Consider the following 19,492-nt stretch of genomic DNA (forward strand, 5'->3'; position numbering starts at 1 on the left):
CAACCCAGCTCAGGATGCCCTCTGCCTGGATGCTGGGCATCCTTGGGTGGTGTTCAAGAGATCCCCTCAGGCAACCTGCCCAGTGCTGGCTGTGCCAGTCTCTATTCTCTTTTGTGTAAACGGGACCTCAACTGGGAGGTTCTTTCCCAGATCCCATCTGTGTGAGTGAATCCCAGGGCCTGTGCAGGGTCTCGGTGACACTCCAACAGTGGGAAGCAACAGCCAAGTTGAGACAGGTAGTCCGGGACAGCTGGATGGTTGCTGAGCCCTGCTGTCTTTATAAAGCAGACATTTCTGCCATTGATTCATTGTAACAGGTTATGGCCTGTGGGCAGGTCTCTGTGATGCTCAAATCTGGCCATCAAGAGATGCAAGGACTTTGAGGCTCCCCAATGTTGCTGCTTTGGAAGCTTCTGCGGACAGAGACCTGTCTGAGCAATGGGCAGAGATCTCCCTGATCTTCCTGGTCTAAGGATACTTATCTGAGCCCCAGGGGAAGCCATCAGCTGTGCCCTGTGGTGCTGTTTGGAGTGGTGGGAGATCTAGAACATGCAGAAACTAAGGGGAAGTTGTGTGGGCAGGGCAGGAACTACAAAGAGCAGGATAGTCCAAGAAGGTCTAAGAAGAGCCCAGATGCCCCAGTCCCTTCCCCAGAAGAGACCAGCAAACACTTGCTGGATGAGTGACTGAGTTAATGAGTGAGTGAAGCTGTGGAGAAGGAAGGACTGATGAACAGGTTTCCATACCAGTGCGAGGTCAGAGGTCACGCTGGAACTCTCTTCAGGAATGTTGGCAGTAGGGGTAGAAACACCAATAGCTTCTGGGATCTAGAGAAGCAGTTTCACATAGTGTGTCCCACCAGAGCTTTTAGGGTGTCACTATGAACAATTACTATATAAAGTTGGAAAACAGACAGAATATGGCAGAACCCGAAGGCGAAACCTGTTGCGATGCTATCCACAGGACATTTTGGTCCACGGTTTTCCCTTTTTCCCATCTGTTCACTTTCACTGTGAGAATGAGTTGCCCCAGCTGCTGTCCGCACCATGATGCTGCTGCTGCTGTGGCAGATTCCACAGGGCGGGAGTCGTGTGTTAAAATAGTAAAGCCATCTTTCATTGGAAAGCTTCTCCAGAGATGCCCGTGTTTTGATGGGTATCCCATGTCCCTCTGCATCTGTGTCCACTGTTGAATGACCTGTTTGTGGTCTATGCTCCTTGGAGATGCTCACCTTCTATCCTTAACTTTCAGATTCTGTTAGAGGGGAAACCTCACAGCAGGAGGCCTCTCCTTACTAACATGCCTATAAGGATGTTTGGAGTTTCACTCTGACTTGGGACTTTTTATTGCCATATTTATTTGTTTGTTTGTTTGTTTGTTTGTTTGAGATAGGGTCTCATTATGGAACTCTGGCTGTCCTGGAATTCACTATGTAGATCAGGGTAGTCTCCAACTCACAGAAATCCACCTACTTCTGCCTCCTCAATGCTGGAATTAAAAGCTTGTTCCACAATACCTAGCTTATTGTCCTGTTCTTAAATGGCTTTAGATGTGAGTCTCACTTAATCCTAGTTGGTCAGTGGCTGCAGCTCTCGGTATCTGTGGACTCCATCAGTAGTAATCACTCTGTGACCATGTCTCTCAGTCACTTATGGAATTTCCTTTGCAGGTTCTGGGGGCTTTCTGAGAGTCCATAGGACCAGCATCCTCCATAATCACTCCTCCCCCTGACCTTTTGGCCTTTTGTTCCAAGTCTGCCTGGAGCTCTAGGACCCCAGATGCAGTATTCCGGAACCCAGCTACTCCATCTGTTCCTGTGAGCCCCTTGTCCTAATTAACTTTGTCAGTTTTACACAGCATTAAGTCAATTGAGGAACTTCCTTGATCAGATTGTCCTGTGGGTATGTCTTTGGGGAGATGTCTCAATGATTAATCAATGTAGGAGGGCCCATGCCACAGTGGGACAGCACCATTCTCTCAGTGCACGTGGTCCTGGGATGTAGAGACAGCTATCTAAGTTCAAGCTTGTGGAAATGGAAGCCCCTAAACAGGGTTCCTCCATCATTTCTACTTCAAGTTTCTGCCTGAGTTTCTGCCCAAACTTCCCTCAATGATGACTGTGACCTATAAGCTGAAAGAAACGCTTTCCTCCCCTAACTTGCCTGTGGTCAGTGTTTTATCACAGCAACAAAAAGGGAACTAGAACATCCCTTGTTCCCTGCCTTTGCCCAGAGCTCCGTGTCCTAGACGAGTGTCCTCAAGCCAGCTGCTCCCTCTGTTTCTACTGGTCCCAGTCCTCTGCCTGGAGCTTCAGGATCCCAGAACCCTGTTCCAGCACCCTGAGCCCATCTGCCCTTGGTTGTTTTGTGAATGTGTAAGGGTAGAAGTGACTCCATCTTGACACTGGGCTTTGGTGGAAAAGTTCAAGGCTGGGCTGCGATCATCTCTGATCATCACATGTCTTTATTTTTGTTTTCCTCCATCTACTCTCCCTCCAAACTACCCTGGGGCTCTGCCAGTCTTCTGCTGGATTCCCCGTGTGTTGCTCTCAGTCAGGCACCTCATTTGCTCTGACTAGGGACAGGAAGCCACCCACCACCAGCCTCTTGTAAGATTACCCCCTTGGCTGGCTTTCTTACATCACCACCCACTCTTTTGGTGGAGAGGGGGTGGCCAGGCTTTCAAGCACCTCCAGTTGTCCTTGAACTTACTATACAGCTAAGGATACCTTTGAATTCCTAATCATCTCCCCTTCACCTCCCAAATGCTGGGATTACAGTTATAGGTTACCACACCCTGCCCAAATTGCCTTTTGTTTCTTGTTTCCTCTTTTGCCATGTGCATTTCATTTTGGGACATGTATGAGGCAGATACTTTCCTGTCACAGAACCCAGGTGCAAGCACCATGAAGCAAAGACTTCATTCACCCCTTCATGTGATGCCATAGTTCCCAAGGGAATCTTCAGGGAAGGACACTCAGGCCTCACAGTATGAGGGGCCTGTTGATATTCACCACTTCCTGGGTTGGGCTAGCACTTGCCCAGCGGGTGGTAGGGAGTGGGCGGGTGGGTGGAGACCAAGGGTAGCAGTGATGCAGAAGTTCTAATAGCTACTGGGGCCAGGCTTTCTCAAGAGTCTGGGCTTTCTCAGGAGGCTTTATAAGGTTGCACCTCATGACTTGGTGAGGGTACCTGCCCAGAGATCTAAGAAGCTCCAGTGAAGCCAGGAGCTGGAGGAGACCTCCACAGGGCTGTTAGGTAACCATGGGGAGGTCTTCCTTCTCCAGGCCCTCTTACTCACTCTTCTGGCTGGCGACTACAGTGACCAGGGGCCTCCCCATTTGCTGGCTGCCAGACTGAGTGGAGGGCCAGCTGTACTAGGCACTAAGAGCATCACACACTGAGATGCAGGCGTCAAATCTGTCTTTCCAAGGGACTTGTCCCACATGACCAGGGCCAGCTGATGGTTCTTCAGTGGCAGGGTCCTGGGAGATGAGAAGATAAAGAAGGTAGGAATGCTGGGGACAGGAGGTCTTGCACAAGCTGATGACTTATGCTCACACCGCTGTCATTGTCTGGAGTCCTCTGTGGAGCATAGGGGTCCCAGGTGGAGATGGCTCCTCTCAACTGATTTCAATTCTGAAGGCTCTGCACCCAGAACAAAGAACAGGAGGTGGCTGGCTATACTGGCCACCACCCACTTCCTGTGGTCAAGGTCAGGTCAGGGCAGTGTGGTCTGTGGGTTGGTCTTATAACCAAATTGAACATTCTCTCTCTCTCTCTCTCTCTACCTGTGTGTGAATGCACATGTCTGTGTGTATATGTGTGCATGCGTGTGAGCATGCTCATAGGTATGAGACACAGCCCTATGTCCTGCTGCTGCTTGGAGCTCCAATTTCCCAATTGGAGAACTAAGTTTGAACACTGACTATAGTGGCTATTTGGGGGCACTATCTGTGATGGCCTCTTCATGAAGTACCATGCCTGTGCCCTGCAAGGGCTCTCCCCACCTCTCCACCCACAACAGTCATGGCCTCAGAAAGGGGACTTTCCTGAGGCTGACTGGATTGCAGTGCCAGCCCCCAGGTTAGCCAAGGGAGTTGGTGGAAACATGTGGGTCACCCCTAGCAGGGTTCAAGGAACTCTAGCATGAGATGCAAAAGCAGGACCAAATACAGCTGCCTCAGCTTGGGCTGGGTGCCCTGGGACCAGGAGACAGAGATATTCAGAGCTGGGATGGGTCCCGTGTATCGTGAAGTCTCCTGCCTGCCTTGCTACAGTCTGCTAAACTCAGAAAGCCAGAAAGGAAGTCTTGCTTTTCCTTAAGTGGGGAGGAGTGGGCTTCATTGAACAACTCTGGGCTCTGGGGATAATCTTTTTGAGGTCATAAGTCACTTTTTGAAGGGTCAGAAATGGGGCTACACAAGGCCTATAACCACAGGGTCCCCAACTGGGGTGGTCCTAGAAGGTTTCATGACTACCATAGACCTCAGCCTGGATGCTGGACTTCAGGGGCCGCAGGTTGGTATACCCAGTACTCTGTGTCCATACAAGGCACTAAGAGCTGTCCTCAGAGCACTAATGTGGCAACCCTGTCCCCACCCTTATTTGGGTTCCTCAATGGTTTCAGCCTTGCCCTATAGAGGAGCTGGTCATGGCTTGGGGAGGCATGTTGATTTTTGTTTCTGACAACACTGGCCCTGGTCACATATCTCTGCCTGCCTGCCTGCCTGCCTGCCTGCCTGCCTGCCATAGATCCTTACATCTTAGGAACTCAGACCCAGGGGCCACCCCACTCAGAACACCATAGGTCCCACTGGCTGACTCCTGACCTTTCTGAGTTCACCCAGGGGAAAAAGGCTGGCAGTAAGGATCTAGGAGAATGGCAGTCCTGCCAGTGCCCAGCTGTAAGGAAGGAAGTCACATCCCAGTCCCCTTATTAGTACAAGGTCACCAGTGCCACTGATTATAAGCAGGACAGGGTGATGTGTTCTGGAAACATGGTAACAGGCGGTCTGCAGTAGGGTAGTCAAGGCTGTGGATGAGCTCTGGGAAGCTGATTCTCCCCTGCTGGGGACAGGGATTCCAACAGGATCCCCAGCTCTAACTCCTCCAGAGCAAGAAGAGAATAAAGGCTCCAAAGAATGTTTGAGGCAAACAGAGACAGACAGTCTCTGTGAGCCAGCTCAGTCCTGCCCCACAAGTACTTCCAAGTTCATGGCTCTTCCTGGACCCAACTCTGCTGTCTGGGTCAATCAGATCTGTGGTCCAAGTGGTCCATTATGGATTTGGAATACACAGGTTTTACAGCTGTGCTCTGGACAGTGTGAGCCACTGCACTTGTGGGGTGGGGATGGGGCTGCCTGTATGGCATGCATCTGTCCTTCTCTTCCTTCTCCTCCCTCCCTCTCACCCTCTGTGTGTGTGTGTGAGAGAGAGACAGAGACAGAGGCAGAGACAGAGAGAACATGCATGCATGCCTGTGGTGTCCCCACAGAGGTTGGCTGCCTGCTCTTCTAGGTACCTGGCCACCTGAGCCAGTATTCAGGCCTCCACATTCCTCCCTGTGGTGGCCGAGTGCCCTCTTCCTCTATGGACTTTGAATGAAACCTGTGCTGGCCCTGCCTGGTCCTCATGCTCTGTGGCAGCAGAACAGGAGGCCAGCAAGAAGGAAGTCCTCAGGTGATCAACCTGAAGTCACCTAGCCCTTCTCTCCACAGGACATGCTGGGCCGGCACTCACTGCTGCTTGCCCTAGCTGGACTGCTCTCTCTGGGATCTGGTGAGTTCTGTGATGTTGTCCCAAAACATGACATTCTCATCCAGCAGGCCCACCTCATGTCCTCTTGGGCATAAGTCCCCAGGTAGCTGAGGAAGGACCGTCCTCTGGGAGTCAGTCTCAGGCATGGATGGCTCTAACCCTCATGTAACATGAGGTGGAGTCTGACTTCCTCCGGAGTGCTGCTCTGAATCCCACTGGGATGACTCAGGACTCGGAGCCCTTCCCAGACCACATAAGGCTATAGACACTAGCCTGTACCCTCCCCGGAGCCCTTGTCTACCTTTGCCACCCCCTACCCAATGCACTCTTGAGGGCAGCCAGAGTGGGTGCAGAGTCCTCACCAGCTTGTCTGTCTCCTCAGCCATGTCCCAGGAGTGCACCAAGTACAAAGTCAGCAACTGTCAGGACTGTGTCCAGTCGGGGCCTGGCTGCGCATGGTGCCAAAAGCTGGTAAGAGCTGCGTGGGTTGCCTGACAGAGTATAAGCTGACCTTCACACCTTCTTGGGAAGGGACCTCTACTTCTCTGAAATCAGGAACATTAGGACAATCTCCTTAGGACATAGCAGGAATAGCTCAGTCGAGAAGCTTCCAGAAGGAAGATGAATGTACCATGGTAACCCAAGCTGACTCCAGGTACATAGGGAGGGGCAGTCCAGCTTTGCAGTGTGAATGAAGAACAGAAAGAGGTAAAGACCCACAGTCAGGCATGGCAGGTGGGGACTTTTCACCTTGAACGACAGTCCCTCAGTACAGCTGGCCACCTTCTATAGAGGGTTCCTCCCATGGGACTAAGCCTTTATCATACCTTCCTCCCAGAGTTCCCAAGCTGCTGACCCCACAGGGAAACACACATATTACTCTTTCCTCTCAATGACCTGATCCTCTCTGGTGGAAGCTACACAGACAGCCCCGTCCCTTCTTCTTCACGGGTCTTTAAGAATAAGATATTCACTTATAAAAATCACTGAGTGTATTTTTATAAAAGTGTACTGTTGTAGTTACTTTTCTGTTGCTGTCATAAAAATACCCTGGCAAAAGCAACTTAAGGAAGGAAGGATTTGTTTTGGCTCACTGTTAGAGATGACAGTGTGCCGTGGTGGGAAGTCATGGTAGCTGGGGTGTGGGTGTGGGGCAGCTAGTCATAACACATCCACAGTCAGGAAGCAGAGTGATGAATGTCCATGTTCAACTGCCCTCCTCATTTCTCTTCAGTCCAGGACCCAAACCCATGGGATCGTGCCCCCTGCCCTGGGCAGGTCTTCTTTCCCACGTCATAGAACCTAGTCAACACAGTCCCTCACAGTGTGCCTGGAACCTTGCCTGTTGGGAGAGTCCAGAGCTTGTCAAATTGACAGTCAACACAAACCATCCCATGTGCATGTTCACATTTGATCCTGTTATCAAATTCAGGAAATTTATTATCGATCCAACTGGCAGACCATGTATAAATCTTGCCAAATTTTCACATTTTTCCTGACTGTTGTAATCTGAGGACACACAGGATGTCATTTTACTACCCTTATATCCAGAACATTCCCAGATTTCTCCATCCTTCACACCCTTGTCATTTTAGGATGAGTAGAGCCACCAGTGTAGAATGTCCCTTAGTGCCTCCAACCTAGAATGTCCTCTGGTGTACACTAGGGACATCAGATGGTGATTTATCCCCTTGTGCCCTGCATGAGGCACACATGGTGCCCTCACTAGTGTGCCCTATGTCCCTGCACTAATGATGTTTGCTAAGGTGACACCTGCCAGATTTCTCATTTCCTGTGTCGCCCCACACACACACACACACAGTGACAGGCTCATCTGTGAGTTGCTATCAGGTTGCTAGGATTCTGTCCCCGCTAAACTAAGTCTGTTACCTTGCAATCTGTCCACTGGCAACTCAGACAAGCTCCATTACCACTGTAGTGACTGTAAAATGGTCTCTCTCTCTCTCTCTCTCTCTCTCTCTCTCTCTCTCTCTCTCTCTTCCATACCCCATCAATGGATTTGCAAATCTTTATTCTGTTCATAGTTTATGACTATTATTTTTCCAATTTGATGCTCAACCTGTCCATGTCAGGACATTGGACCCCTCTAAGATGCACATATGACTTTTTTTTTTTTGTCATTTTGTCTTGTTATGAGAACTTTCATACTCTGGACTGACCAACACTGCTAACTGTACTCTGGCCCCGCCTACCCTGGTGCAAGAGTTAGAGAGATCCTAGGTCTTCATGAGAAGTGGGCTCCCAGCATTCTCTGTGACTTTCTTCATCTTCTCCATCCTGCAAGGCTTTTGACTTCTGTCTCCAGTGATCATGTCCGCCATAGGCAAAGTTCCAGAGCAGAGGCCTGTTGTTGTAACTCCTATCCTGTGACTGAGGGTTGTGGTGCAAGCCCTGGACAAGCCATTCTTAGATGGGCTGGCTTTTCTCTCTTCCTCTTGAGCCATTTTACTCATCTGAAATAATAGTCAGGCTGCTTGTTCTACGTGGATTACACACTTGCTTCTCTTCTCTCTATTCCTGGGGATGGTCTGTTTCTGGAGGACTTAAGATGTGGCTCTGAAAGCGAACACAGAGCAGAGGCCGTGTCTACTGCACTTCTGAGTTGTTCTTCTGGCTTTACCGTCTGTGGGCAAACAAGCAGCCCAGTGCTTTTTGGTACTTTGCAGTTGAGCCAAACCAACTTTGGATACAACAGGCTCCAGTTCAGGACCAAGAACAACTTCCATGTCAAATGCAGGGGGCTTTTGAAGGGACATGGTGGTTAAGATGAAGGTCCCTTAGTCCCTCCACTCCCTATGAACTGGGAGAAACTTGTGAAGATGGAGATTCTTTCTAGCTTGGCCCCACAGCTGCTTTGCCCCAAATAAACACACAGATGCTATATTAATTATAAAACTGTTGACCGATGGCTAGGGCTTCTTACTGGCTATCTCTCTCTTAATTATTAACCCATAACTACTAATCTATGTATTTCTGTATGGCCTTATCTTACCAGAAAACTCCTGGTACGTCCTATCTTCCTGGTCTCTACATGGCATCCCTTTGTGGCACCTCTCTGCCTCTCTCCCCAGCAATCTCCTCATCTCCTGGCCCTGCCTACCTTCCTGCATCTACTGGCCAATCATCAACCAATAAGAGAAACATATATACAAAACAACATCCCCAATCAAGCTTGACCCCAAGCTCTGCCATGAGTCTCTGCAAGGGTTGTCACATTGGCTTAAAGAGAGCACCTGCATTCCCTTAGGAGACAGCAGTTCCCTGAGCATGGGTCCTGCTGAGGAAGGGCCAGAGGGTTCTGGCCAGCACTTGAGCTTGATACTGCTGATCAAGATAGAGATCGAGAACCTCAAGTCTTTGCTGATGGAGTCAGTGCCTGAAAGATAGAGAAAAGTCTATAGTCTATGTTTCTGGTGACCCAGAGCTCTTAGGGAGACTTGGAGCTGTATGGGTGACTTAGGTTATCTGGGAGTCTGGTTTTCCATCCATGATGGCCCCATCTCACGGGGAGAGCTAACTGAAGTTTCGAGGGCAGGTAAGGAGGAAACAGGGCTGGACCCCACTGTTCCAGCTCTGTGTCTCATCCCTCCTCTAGAACTTCACTGGACCAGGGGAGCCCGACTCCTTGCGCTGTGACACACGAGCACAGCTACTGCTGAAGGGCTGTCCAGCCGATGACATAATGGAACCCAGGAGCCTTGCTGAACCTCAGTACAACCAACCAAGGGACCGGAAGCAGCTATTTCCACAAAAAGTGACGCTTTACTTGAGACCAGGTAGGCTAGGACTCAGCTGGAATAAGCTGGGTGTCCAGGGCATCTGGGAGCTCAGTATGTGCAGTCTGACAGGGCAGACAGATGGGGCATGTCTCCAGGTTGGACAGTGAACTGGACTGGGTGGCAACCCTCCCATCACAGAAGTCTGAGCTCCAGGACCAGTGAAAGTGCTTGCTACCAAGCCTGGTGACCCGAGTTCAATTCCCTAGAACCCAAAGGGTGAAAAGAGAAAACCAACTACTGTAAGTAGTTATGTGACCTCCATTCCACATGCACAACATGCTGTGTGCAAGCCAATTCTTCCCATAAACAAACAAATAACAGTAATTTTAAAACAGTTACTTCAAAGTCTGAACTCTGCCCTGGTGGATTCCCTCAACCCCACCATCTGCACTGGGTGTCTGGACCCTCTCTTAACAGTTGGTCTGTGCCTTGTTGAAAGGGGGAAGCAAACCATTTAGAAATCACGGTTTGTTTCTACTCTCAGGGCAGAGTGAGAACCTGACAAGTCCTATAGCCCCAGATGTGTAATTGTTTACACCAGGCTTGCCCCAGGCATGCTCCACTGGGTCGGACACGGTGAAGTGAGCATGGCTGGGACAACAGACTTGCTGTGAGAAAACTTGATGTAGCTGTGGCCACAGTTACAAGGGGACCAGCAGATAACCCTGCAAGTCCCTTAATGGGGAGAGTAGGACCCTGGACAATCGTCCTGGTTTCATTTCTGTTGCTGTGGTGTTATACCCTGAATAAAAGCAACTTAGTGGGTAAAAGGGTTGTTTTTTGCTTACAATTTCAGGTTACAGTTTATTATTTCAGGGAAGTCTAGGCAGCAGGAACTTGAAGTGACTGCGTATATCCCATCCCCAGTCAAGAGCAAGGAGAAATGACTACATGCTTAGTGTTCTACTTACTTCCTCTACTTTTAACCAGACCAGGGCCCCAGACTGGGGAATTTTGCCACCCACTTTCACACTGGGTCTTCTCACATCAGTGAAGGCAGTCCAACATATTTCCCATAGACATGCCCACGGTCAACCTGATCTAGACAGTCCTAGACTCTTCCCATGTGATTTTACTTTGTGCCCAGACTATGCAGTGCCAGGATCTAGTTGGTGTCTGAGGGGCAGGGTAAGAAGAAGGGTGAAAGGACAGCATGGCAGGAGGCAGAGGGGTGGCTATGGGAGGTCATTCTGGGGACATCGGAGGACAGAGTTTGTCCCTTCATGTCCTGTAAGCTGACACAAGCCCTTCGGCACTGGGACCTCTTTCCTTGACCCATCCCTGCTGACAGCTGGAGGTAAGTTCTGGCATGCAGGCTAACCTGAGCCAGGAAGTCCCTATGGTACAGATGCAGCCTGTCCTAGTGGGAAGACAGAGGTGGCTCTCTAGGCCTTCTTTGTAAATATGTTAATCCCTTTGGTTGGTTGGGTTCCACCCTCCTGGCCTGACTACTAGCACCAAGGTCTGGATAGTTAGGCTTCCAACTCAGGAATTTGCATCACACACACACACACACACACACACACACAGAGAGAGAGAGAGAGAGAGAGAGAGAGAGAGAGAGAGAGAGAGAGAGAGAGAGAGAGAGAGAGAGAAAGACATGTAGGCATTCTTGTACTTGGAGTGAGCCCACAAATCTGAATCCAAATCTGCCTGTCCTGTGTCCTGACCTCAGTGCCTGCCAGGTAATAGTAAACAGGGAGGCAATAGGAATTTGGGGACTGACTGAATGAGGGCTGACTGACTGCAGCCAGGCTCAAAGTGTCCCCTGCTCTTCTCCAACAGGGCAGGCAGCTGCATTCAATGTGACTTTCCGGCGGGCCAAGGGATACCCCATTGATCTGTACTACCTCATGGACCTCTCCTACTCCATGCTAGATGACCTAAACAATGTCAAGAAGCTGGGCGGTGACCTGCTGCGTGCTCTCAATGAGATCACTGAATCTGGACGCATCGGTAAGGCCCTAAGTGCACACATGCATTCCAACCTTGGGAACCCCCTGCCACCACACACCCCCATCCACATAGACCCTCGGGAGCAGAAGCTGGGGAGCTGCATATGCAGTGTATGTGGGTACAGAGTCAGCCCTGCATCAACACCATGGGTCACACCTGGTCACAGGCTGCTAAGACCTGTGGACTCCTCCAACCTTTTCATCTTCTTTGTATTTTGATGTTTAAAAGACAACAGTCCTGCAGTGTCAATTATTGAAAAGTGTGTCTATCTTACAGTAACCATGCCATTATCAGAGTAGTGGAAGCAGAATGCAAAACACGCCTCAGGGCAGGGGTCACAGGATGAAGGTTGCAGCACTGACCAGCATGGTCACCACGCACATGGAACAAGGGGACAAGACACCTCTACTTACTCCTGGGCAGCACTTTTGCCTCATCATCTATGTGAGGATGCCCACATGCACACTTGAACACAGGATGCAAGCTCATTATAGTCTTGTGTGCTCATATACTCGTGCTCACACATGTCCAGGATCCCATATACAAACATTATTTGCATGCCTATGTACATGCCTAGTCACACATGTGTGCCTATGTGCCTGCATACACAAGAACACAAACATATATATATATATACACATATATATTATATATGTGTGTGTGTATGTGTGTGTATGTGTGTAGGTGTATATATATATATGTATATATATATATATGGGCTCACATGCAAATACTCATGACAACACATGTACATGACTGCATACCTATACATGCTCTGTCTTGTTCATGCTTGTACATGATCTCACATACTCAACTACACATGACTACATACATGCTTGTACCACATGCTCCCACAACCACCATCTTGCTTTCTTGCTTGTTTGGGAAACTGAGGCTTGGCCCTTAACCCACTAGGAGGCTCACTGTCCTGCCTGCTGCCTCAGGCTGTATGTTCCTCGGGCTTCAGGTCCTCCCTGTCCTGCCTAAGTTCCCGCCTTTTGCCTCTGTCCCCTGTCCCCCTGCCTCATGCCATGTACCCCTCAGGCTTTGGGTCCTTCGTGGACAAGACAGTGCTGCCCTTTGTCAACACACATCCTGAGAAGCTGAAGAACCCATGCCCCAACAAGGAGAAGGCCTGCCAGCCCCCGTTTGCCTTTCGGCATGTGCTCAAGCTAACGGACAACTCCAACCAGTTTCAGACAGAGGTCGGCAAGCAACTGATATCCGGAAACCTGGACGCCCCCGAGGGTGGGCTGGATGCCATAATGCAAGTTGCTGCATGCCCGGTGAGGCCACTGTCCCTGTTGATCACTCAGTTTCCTCAAACTCAGGAGCTGCACCAGGGCTATGGGGCCATTTGCTCTGGTTGCTGTGCCTGTTCAGGGACTCACCCCATCTGACCCCATGCTGTTACCCTAGGTCTTGAAAGGACAGCCTCCATAGCCCAGGTCACTCCCAGTCTCCCAGATCAGAGAGCAAAGGAAGAATGTCTGCATACCCATTGTGGGTACACACATTCTACATGGGTGTTGGACCATGGTACAAAGCCTGTGTGCTGCAAGTGTGTGCTCCTTTCATTGCTTCAGGCCCCCAGACCCCCTGGGGACTTCCCTTGATCCCTGTTTAGTGGTTGGGATGTGACTGCCCTTTAATGGGCACTTCTGCATACATTGTCTCCTTCACAATTGTGTCACTGGAGTCTAGTTCAAGGTCTGTTCAAGGTCTGAAGAAGACTATGGAAGATTTATCCCTCTAGATCCAGAGGTGTATCAGTTCTCACCTCACACTCCTGCAGGGCATGCTGGAAGCATGTTGGCTTAGATGCTTCCTTGGCACTGGGTAGGCTTTCTCTCTCTTTCTCTCTGTCTGTCTGTCTCCCAAGGGCCCAGCAAAGAAACCCAGGCAGGTAACCTCTGGCTGCCTTCTTCGCAGGAGGAAATTGGCTGGCGCAATGTCACAAGGCTGCTGGTGTTTGCCACAGATGATGGCTTCCACTTTGCAGGTGATGGGAAGCTTGGTGCCATATTGACACCCAACGATGGCCGATGCCACTTGGAAGATAACATGTACAAGAAGAGCAATGAGTTTGTGAGTACCGATTAGAGGCCATTCAGGAAGGACAAGAGGACAGGATGAGAGCAGGATCACACGCCTAGGTGACCCCAGCAGAGCCCACACTCCTCTTAACACAAATAACAAGTGGCAGAGGAGTCCCCAGTGACCCTGGCGATAACATGAGATTGCTGGCACCCACATCTGTCTGCAAAGCAGTCCTGGCTCTGGTCCTCAGGGCAGAAGCCCTGACACAATCCCACCTCCCACCCATCCATCCTTCTCACTGCTTCTATGTAATACTTGCACTGCCTGTAATGACCCTGTTAGAGCTTCAGGTCCCATCCCTGGACACTCATTGCCTTTTCTGCAGTGAGCCTCCATTCTGCAGTGACCACCTGATACCCACTGATTTGGAGTTGTTGGCAGATAGAATCTGGGGGTCCAGACCCCATGCAGGAGCAGGGGTAGCCTGTGTCCATTTGCCACCCCCATAAGGTTGAATGACATACCCATTTGCTATACATCATGGTGGTGAGGGATGGAGTCTAAAATCTAGCCCTAGTGGAAACACAGGTACTTCCCGGGTGCCTAGACAGCAGCTCCTCAGGTTGCTGCCTGCACTCCGGCTAGCTTAGCACCCAGAGTGGTAACTCACAGTAGCTTCCTTTACCTGGCATTGACCAAAAGAACCATCACAATTGTCACTGTTCTCTTCATGTATTTCATAGTAGTTGGTTTCTTGTCAGTCCTGTCACATACTTGTAAACCTACTCCAAGTGAGGCCTGCCCTGAGAAAGTGTCAATGCCCTATTAGCATGGATGCTTGCTTCCCCAAAGGGTCCGAGAAGCTTGTCTGACAAGATGTCCCCTCTCTCCAGGACTACCCATCGGTGGGCCAGCTGGCACACAAACTTTCCGAGAGCAACATTCAGCCTATCTTTGCGGTGACAAAGAAGATGGTGAAGACATATGAGGTAAGTTGGGCCTTGTGCAATGTGGGTGGCAGGCCATCTCAGCTGTGAGTGAGTGACAAGCCAGGCCCTGCCCAATATTGCCTCAGTTCTGCTTTACATGCTGGCCTGTGGGTGGCCAGTCTGGCCAGGAGCCATGGTTTTCTGGGTTGAGCATCCTGGTGGAGGAAGTTGAGGCTACCACTGGGCCACACGATGGCCGCGTCTTGCTTGCTCTTTTGTTTCTTCTGAAACAAAGCAGTTTAGAGCTGCACCCCTCCCTCTAAGAGAAGCCCTTTGGGTAACCAGCATTCCAATGGAACCAAACTCACCTGTTACTACTTCCTGAGGAGACCTCAGTTCTGCCCAAGGGGAACACCTCCTTCTTCCATGGGTCTGTTAGGGACAAGCCTCCCCAAAGCACCTCAACAAGCAGAAGCCAAAACCAAAGCAAACAGGATCTTGGGTTTGCACTGGCTTTGAAATAGTTGTCCATCCTCCTGGGGAGGAAGCAGCCACCCTTGTTCCTTGTAGTCAGGCCTGATGAACCCAAGGCTTTTCATCCAAAGAGATGAGCCTCTAGAGGAAGGCAAAGTCCCATTCTTGTAGTCAGGAGATCTTTGGACCCTTCGGTTCATACAGCAGGAATACCGCTTCCCTCCACTCATCTCTTAAGACATCAGTAACTGGATCCAATGGTGTCAGAGCAAGGAGCAGCTGCTGAGCTAGACAGTTTCTGATGGTGTGGCTCCCTTTGGCCCCTCACAATACTATTTGAGGCTCATCCTGTGGTTTTGCTGCTGTTGTCATTCCAAGTGTGTGTTCTGCATTGAAAAGGCAGTTGAGGAGCAGAGGGAAAGTCCTCCAAGGATCAGTTCACACAGGAAAGATTCTCAGGTGTGGTCAGGCCCCCAAACCTTCTCCCTGGCTTAGTAACTTTCCAGACAGGCCTGCAGAACTAAGCAAAGCCACTAGACTCCCAGTCCATTTGCCACAGTGTCGGGGGTAAAGTCAGTAGAGATAAGAAATGGAAAGGAAGAGAGATGAGGCTCAAACTTCCATGACTCCCTCCCCTCACAGGGCTAATCTCTCGGTTGACCAGGCCCTCCAGCCCCTCCTGAAAACAGTGGATCCTCATGGCCTGAAGACACTCCCCCCCCCACTTGCCAGGAGCTACTTCCCAGGGCTACCTTCCTTTGGAATGTGCATGTAGTAGGCAGCCCAGCCTGTGGACTAACCTTTACTGGGCATTGAGCCATCAGGGATTTACTAAAAGCAAGAGTTTCACTCCTCCCCTAATAGAATTTCTACTCTCACAGTTGTTCAGCATAGGGCCCTGGGCCAGAATGAGATGTGCATGTCTGTCAGGTGACCTGAGGCATGGAAGATGATGGCTGTGCTCAATTTGTAAAGTTTGATGGCTCGTTCTTTAAGGCCAGAGATCCTTAGATCCCAGCCAAGCTAGACACGTCTAGAGAAGGGGCCTAGCTTCCTCCTTAGCGATGGGCAATGGTGCCCACTTAGGAGGGCCACTGCAAGGACACTGAGCTCAGCTACTCAGTGACTTCAGAGAGCACCTGCCACCTCATCTGAGAGTGCCCACAATTCCTCACCAGTCCCTGCCATCACTCTGTCCTCAACGACACTAGCAAGTGTGAACCCAGGCTGGCCTTCCTTGTATCATGGCTCTGTGTAGGTGTGATGCTTCCAAACTGGCAGTTGGGCTGAGCAAGAATGTGAAGACTGAGGGAAAAGCACACAATACCTGGGGAGGTGACTTTTGTGGAATGTACCCTGCTGAATGAGAACTGGGGATCATGTCGCATGGAAGGTCTTAGACAAACCATGATCGCTAGGCTATTGGCCACACTAACAGCCCTGCTGTCAGATTCCCAGGCTTCAAAAAGTGTGCAGTACCTTGAAGAGATATTGGAGAGTAGGCTCCACAAACTGGACATACAAGAGCTCTGCTCTCCTGGCCAAGGCTGGTCCCTGTGCCAGGGCAGATGAGGTGGGTTGCAGAGCCCAGAGGCAGTTGGTGGCTGGGCTATGATGGCCTCATGGAAGGGATAGACTTCATTCCAGAGACTCAAGGAAGGGTGCTGAGCCTAAGTGGCTTGGCCATCAGTTATATGGCAGTGTGTAAGAGGCAAATGACCATTCCCTCTTCATAAAATATGGCATAGCTATGAATAACAGTAGGAAAGGTATGAGGTCTGTCATTTGAAAGCTCTGTCTGACCCACCTCCTCTGGGTAGCAGGCCTGTCTGTCACAGGGTTACATAATAGTCACTATTAAATTAGAACTCTGAACCCCATTGAAATGGTCAAGGCTTACCACTTCCTGTGATTTTACCATTTTTCATTGTTATCTGCATATCATGCTGATGTGGCAGGAATACTCTCCAATGGTGAACTAGGCATGTGTTCCCAACTCAAAGATGCTATCAGATTGAAATGTCCAGTGTGGATAGACATTCACACCCAGGAGTGTGACCTCCACTCAAGGCTTTGGAGTTGGTCTCCCTCCCTCCCTCTCTCCATCCCTCCATCCCTCCTCCATCCGTCCTTCCTCCCTCCCTCTCTCTCTACTTCCTTCCCTCCCTCCCTCTCTTCCTATTTCTCTCCTCCCTGTTTCTTTCCTTGTCTCCTGCCCTCCCCTCTTTTTCCTTCCTATCTTCCTTCCTATTTATTTATTTATTTATTTATTTATTTATTTATTAATTTTGAGGCAGGGTTTCTCTGTGTAACCCTGGCTGTCCTGGAACTCACTTTGCAGACCAAGCTGTCCTTGAATTCACAGAGATCCACCTGCCTTTGCCTCCTGAGAGCTGGGATAAGGGCACATGTGCCACCACTGTCTGGCTTTTCCTCCCTTTCCTAATCATAATTTGAGAGTAGATCCATGCTAGACAAGTGTTCTGTCACTGGCCCACACCCTCAGCCCTCTTTTCCCCTTTTTTTCTGAGACGGTCTGGCTGAGTAAAACAGGCAGGCCTGAACTTGTTATCCCCCTGCCCCAGACTCCCAAATGTCTGGGATGAGAGGCCTGGGACACCAGACCCAGCTCCTAAGGGCTTGCTGCCCTTCAGTGGGGATGAGGGGCTGGGATAGTAGGCTGCTGCACCAGTCCTGGCTCCTCAGGATTTGCTCCAAGAATCTTCGAAACAGTGTCATGTGAGATGTCATGAGAAATGGAGGCCCTCGACATCCATCACAAGCCCCATGGCTGTGGAGGGGCCTGTGGCACCATGAGCCAGCTTGATCTTCTTGTCAACAGAAACTCACAGATATCATCCCCAAGTCAGCAGTGGGGGAACTGTCTGATGACTCCAGCAACGTGGTACAGCTCATTAAGAACGCCTATTACGTGAGTCCCCAGCAGAGTCGGGTGGGCTGGTACAGCCCCCATGGGTCAGCAGATGAGAGGCAGGGGAGGGCACCTTGCCATGTCCTACTGGGACCCTCATAGCTTCTGGACAGGCATGACAGGGATAAAGGAGGGAGGGTAAGGAGAAATGTGGCAGCCCCTTCTCATGGCTTCGTGTCCTTTTGTGGCATGGCTGACCTGTAGCAGACCCTAGCTGTTACTTCCTGAAACACCTTCTTACTGAGGCTCTTCCCTACTGACTTACATGGAATAGTGGGGAATGGAGGCTGGCAAAGGCATAATGATATGTCTCGTGGTGGGAGATCCCAGAAGTCATCACAGTGACCTTGGGTCTTGTGAAGGCTTTCTTGAGATAGAGTGCCTCTTGTATACCAACCGCCAACCTCATTCTAGGTGAATCCTCCAAGACCCCTCATCCATCATCCCCCTTAATGACGGCAGTCTGTCTATATGCACCCACATTCACATCCCTCAGAGGTCCAGGGTCCTGGTGAACACCAGTGTGCACCAAACACTGCTCAGGGCTCAGACATCATCCAGGCCCCAACCAATAACAAAAATCTACTTCCCAGTGACAGGTGTCCCTAAAGTTCTGGCCTGCATCCCTGTTGCTGAATGTTTGAAGGCTGGAAGCACATACTATGTGGGGAAAGCCCTTTAATAAATACCACTGTCCTGTGATGGAGAGCAAGCCTGGGGCCAGGGTGGGGAATCCTGTTCCCTTCTCCAGCCTTGTGAGCTCCAGGAGCCCCAGGCAGGCTCCCATGCCTGGCCACTGCCCAGTCATGTCCAGTTCTGTCTTTACCGGGATGACTCGGGTGACACCATCATTGCCCACTCACTGGATGCCACCTATTTTCCTCTTTCCATCTATGTCTCATCTCTCACATCACTTCAACAATCTAACCTCCCCTGCTAACCCCGCGGTTCTACCATGAGGGGATAGACAAAGGCTCATGGCCTTTGTCTATGCTGGTCACCTGCCTGTAGCCTGTCTCGGAGCAAACCCGTGGCATTAGCCTGCTGTCCCATTCTGACAGTTGTCAGTAGGTGTGCATGAGGGGTATGAGAAGTGAGATGACTGGGGGGCATGGATGGCCCGATCTGTCACCCTTGAGCATTGCTGCTTTCTGTCCACAGAAACTCTCCTCCAGGGTCTTTCTGGACCATAGTACTCTTCCCGACACCCTGAAAGTCACCTACGACTCCTTCTGCAGTAATGGAGCATCAAGCATAGGCAAATCCCGAGGGGACTGTGACGGTGTGCAGATCAACAACCCGGTGAGCCTGGCCTGCTGAGGGACCTGGGGTTCACATACCAGAGTGGTGGAGGGCCCTGTGGAGGTCCACAGGGATAAGCAAGCAGCCAGCCTCTTTTCTCTTTAAACACCTGTAAGGAGACAAGATGTGGCATCAGGGAAAGGGTACAGGGAGGGTACCTGACATGGTCTCGGCTCTCAGAGGCAGGTTCATGCCTATCAACACAAGAATACTTGCAAATCTCTAGAGTAGACTGATGGGTATAGAATGACAGTGCCTTTGGAGGCAACTGCTGGTCATGCACAGCTGCATAGATATCTG

At 50.4% G+C, this 19,492-nt stretch overlaps 1 protein-coding gene across 1 annotated transcript in view; it reads left to right on the forward strand.

The window, feature by feature from the left end:
* Positions 1–19,492, forward strand: part of Itgb2 (integrin subunit beta 2) — a 28,901-nt gene that overhangs the window by 1,809 nt on the left and 7,600 nt on the right. Inside the window, exons 2-10 of the mRNA XM_051186975.1 lie at positions 5,720–5,780; positions 6,142–6,230; positions 9,376–9,556; positions 11,345–11,515; positions 12,560–12,801; positions 13,448–13,603; positions 14,449–14,544; positions 17,801–17,890; positions 19,052–19,192. Coding sequence (XP_051042932.1) covers positions 5,723–5,780; positions 6,142–6,230; positions 9,376–9,556; positions 11,345–11,515; positions 12,560–12,801; positions 13,448–13,603; positions 14,449–14,544; positions 17,801–17,890; positions 19,052–19,192 — 1,224 coding nt within the window. The 5' untranslated portion in view covers positions 5,720–5,722. The remainder of the gene's footprint in view (positions 1–5,719; positions 5,781–6,141; positions 6,231–9,375; positions 9,557–11,344; positions 11,516–12,559; positions 12,802–13,447; positions 13,604–14,448; positions 14,545–17,800; positions 17,891–19,051; positions 19,193–19,492) is intronic.

Source organism: Phodopus roborovskii, unplaced genomic scaffold (genome assembly GCF_943737965.1).
Source record: "Phodopus roborovskii unplaced genomic scaffold, PHOROB, whole genome shotgun sequence".
NCBI lineage: Eukaryota > Metazoa > Chordata > Mammalia > Rodentia > Cricetidae > Phodopus > Phodopus roborovskii.